The 3,583-nt window shown below is 37.5% G+C and overlaps 1 protein-coding gene across 2 annotated transcripts in view; it reads right to left on the reverse strand.

Annotated features, from left to right (window-relative positions):
• Positions 1 to 3,583, reverse strand: part of LOC106880738 (exocyst complex component 7) — a 32,209-nt gene that overhangs the window by 14,901 nt on the left and 13,725 nt on the right. For both annotated transcript variants that reach the window (XM_014930821.2, XM_014930822.2), the window contains exons 12-14: positions 1,654 to 1,773; positions 1,056 to 1,115; positions 850 to 888 (exon numbers count right to left, since the gene is read on the reverse strand). In XM_014930821.2, the coding sequence (XP_014786307.1) occupies positions 850 to 888; positions 1,056 to 1,115; positions 1,654 to 1,773 (219 nt within the window). The remainder of the gene's footprint in view (positions 1 to 849; positions 889 to 1,055; positions 1,116 to 1,653; positions 1,774 to 3,583) is intronic.

The following is a 3,583-nucleotide window of genomic DNA, read 5'->3' on the forward strand; positions in this document are numbered from 1 at the left end:
GTGTTGCCCCTTGTCAATGCAGAGTAGCCAAGCCTTAGCCAGGCGGCGCTGCTGACTATCTGCTCGAAGGTTATTTATCTAATTTCAGTGGAATCTATCCACTGGTTTTCAGAAATAGAGTTATTAATATTTCTAAGTCTCTCTAAAGGAGACTACGGCAGCGGTACTGGAAATTAATAGTTATCGCCAAGCCAACATGGCAGTCCCAAAATTAGGACGAAAGCTGCCGTGAATTAGCTCCAAGAAGCCATCGCCTCTAGCTAGCTATGTGACACACGAAACCTGTGTCCTTTATAATATATATATATATATATATATATATTTACACACACACATATATACACTCACACACATACATATATACACTCATACACATACATACAGACACATACATACAAACACATATATACACTCACACACGTATATGTACACATATATACACACACACACACTCACAAACACATACATATGCACACACACACACACATGTATTGAAATGAAGTTTGACTGGCCTTGTAGGGTTTTCGAGCGAGATTGTTGCCAGTGCCCCTGGACTGGCTTGTGCGGGTGGCACATAAAAGACACCATTTCGAGCGTGGCCGTTTTCGTGCGGGTGACACGTAAAAGCACCCACTACACTCTCTGAGTGGTTGGCGTTAGGAAGGGCATCCAGCTGTAGAAACTCTGCCAAATTAGATTGGAGCCTGGTGTTGCCATCCAGTTTCACCAGTCCTCAGTCAAATCGTCCAACCCATGCTAGCATGGAAGGCGGACGTTAAACGATGATGATGATGATGATGAAATAAATCATTTGTTATTTGAAAGAAATTGGCAAGAGAGAATACTTACTTTGATGTTTTCTATGAAATCATCCAAAGCTTTTGCACCCTGCAATGGAAAGGCAAAACATGATAGAAATATGAATAAAATTACTTCTATTAAAGATAAATATTCGAGGATGAAAATATATTCTAATTTATCAGTTTTCTGAAAAGATGTTAGGAACAATTGAATCTAGATAAATATGGCAATGACGGAAAATGAACATTACTTACTGTAGAGTCCAGTACAGATAACAGTGATGCCAACTTAGATCTTGTTGGAGCTTGGCAGCCCTATAAAGAATCAAAAAGTGTTTTTCTTGAAACCCTATACTGTTGAAACTATTAATATGCATAAAAAAGTGATATTTAGTTGGTGGAGAGGGGCAGAGTCAGCTTATTCAAAGATAGGGGCTTGTTTGATGTAAAAGAATTAAGTTTCATTTTATATATATGAGTCCAGCTTTCAATTTTGTCATTTTTTTTTTGCGTCATCATTTAACGCTGGCATGGGTTGGACAGTTTGACCAGAGCTGGCAAACTGGAAAGCTGCACCAGACTCCAGTCTGATTTGGAATAGTTTCTACAGCTGGATGCCCTTCCTAAAGCGGTTGGTGTTAAGAAAGGTATCCAGCCATACAAACCATGCCAAAATAGACTGGATCCTAATGCAGCTCTCCGGCTTCCTAGCCCTTGTTAAACCGTCCAACCCATGCCAGCATGGACAGCAGATGTTAAATGATGATGAGCATAGTATCTAAAGTGTCACAGGTTATTAATAACAGGTGTTGTAAGGTTGATACAATGTTATTGTTAATATAATAAAACTCACCTCTAAAGTAAGATCAAATTGTGGTTTAATGCAGCGTAAATGCTGTACAATAGGAAATATTGACAAAACTGATGTGTATTCATGACGAGCAATGTTCTTTTTAGCATTTGTAGCTATAGCCTTGGAAAAAGAAAAAAAAAACAATTAATAATATCTTGGTTTCAAATTTTGGCACAAGGCCAGTAATTTTGGGGAGTGAGCAGATTGATTAAATTGCCCCTAGTGTTCAACTGGTACTTATTCTATCAACCCCAAAAGGATGTAAGGCATAGGAGACCTTGGCAGAATTTGAACTCTGTAAAGACAGACGAAATGCTGCTAAGGATTTCCCCCCAGTACGCTAATGATTCTGCCAGCTCACTGCCTTTAAAAAGAAAATAATAACATATTGGGTTGTCTGGAAAGTTTGTGCTGATTTTTAAAGGAAAGAAAAAGGTCAATAAATACTTGCCATTACATTTTTAATCAACCAAATATGAACCATTTTGTTGCACAATGCGTCTCTATCTTTCCTTTAACTTGAAAATACCCTCTTCCCCGAATGGAGGTCATTTCATGGCAAATAAGTCGAAAGGTAAGCTACTATAAATTGGCACGAACTTTCCAGACAACCCAATATAATTAACATAGAATGAAATAACACTTTGAAAGCAGCAGAGATTTGAATGAACAGTTAATGTGATTTTTGTTTAATTTCAGATATTCTGAACATCATATTATTTTCGGTATCAAGAAATATTATCAAGGATCAGTTGGCAGAGGAGATCCTTGTTCAACATTGAAAGGACAAAAAAAATAAATTAAAAGAAAGTGGTGTAGCTATCTGGTTCACCAGTTCTCAGTCAAATCGTCCAACCCATGCTAGCATGGAAAGCGGACGTTAAACGATGATGATGGTGATGATTATTTTGATCTTTTACTATATTCAGCCATTGGGCAATGGCCATGTTGGGGCACTACATTTTCAGTTCTGAGACCAATGTAATTTCAGCTTGGTCTTTATTTTATCGATCTCTGTTTAGAAGCTAAGTCACCTTTTGACATAAAGGGACATGATTGAATACACTGGTTTACACTATTAAAACAAGCACACAAACACACACATAAATATATATACACCTTTTATCTTTTACCTGTTTCAGTCATTGGACTGTGGCTAAGCTGGAGTACCACCTAGAAAGGTTTTAGTTGAACAAATCAACCCTAGTACTTATACAGGGTGGGGCATAAATACTGTTACAAAAGTTCAAAACTATGTTTCATAATTATATTCAAAGAATTCTAATGATTTATTTGAGTTAAATGATAGTTATTATATGTTTTCTTGTATTTCAGAAACTAAATATTAAAATTTTGTTGCAATGTCTGTTGAATGGAAGAGAAAATTCATCATAGAGCAACATGAGAAGGGCATGCGTCCACCTGAAATATTCAAGTTAGGGAAAAACCTCATCAAAAATGTTAGGGAAAAATTCAGACGAAATCCAAGAAGATCCATGAGGAGAATTGCAAAAGAAGCACAAACATCGCCAAGGACTATGCAGAGGATATGCAAAAGTGACCTAAAGTTGTCACCCTATAAACTCCAAAAAAGACAGCTTCTCTCCACGCCCACAATTGAAAAGAGACTCAGCAGAAGCAGACTCTTGTTGAACCGTACTAAAGATGGCATGCTCCGTAACATCATCTGTAGTGATGAAAAGTTATTCTCAGTTCAACAGTCTCACAATCATCAAAATGACCGAATCCTTGCTAAAAGTATTAAGGCAATACCTGGTAATGCAGGAAGGGTTTTCAGAACCCAAAAACCAGCATCAGTGATGGTCTGGGCAGCCATTTCTGAAAGAAGGAAAACTCCACTTGTTTTTGTCCCTCAAGGAATCAAGATAAACAAAGAACAGTACATCGAGGACATTCTGGAAGGCGCGTT

This window comes from Octopus bimaculoides, chromosome 6 (genome assembly GCF_001194135.2).
Source record: "Octopus bimaculoides isolate UCB-OBI-ISO-001 chromosome 6, ASM119413v2, whole genome shotgun sequence".
Classification (NCBI taxonomy): Eukaryota; Metazoa; Mollusca; class Cephalopoda; order Octopoda; family Octopodidae; genus Octopus; species Octopus bimaculoides.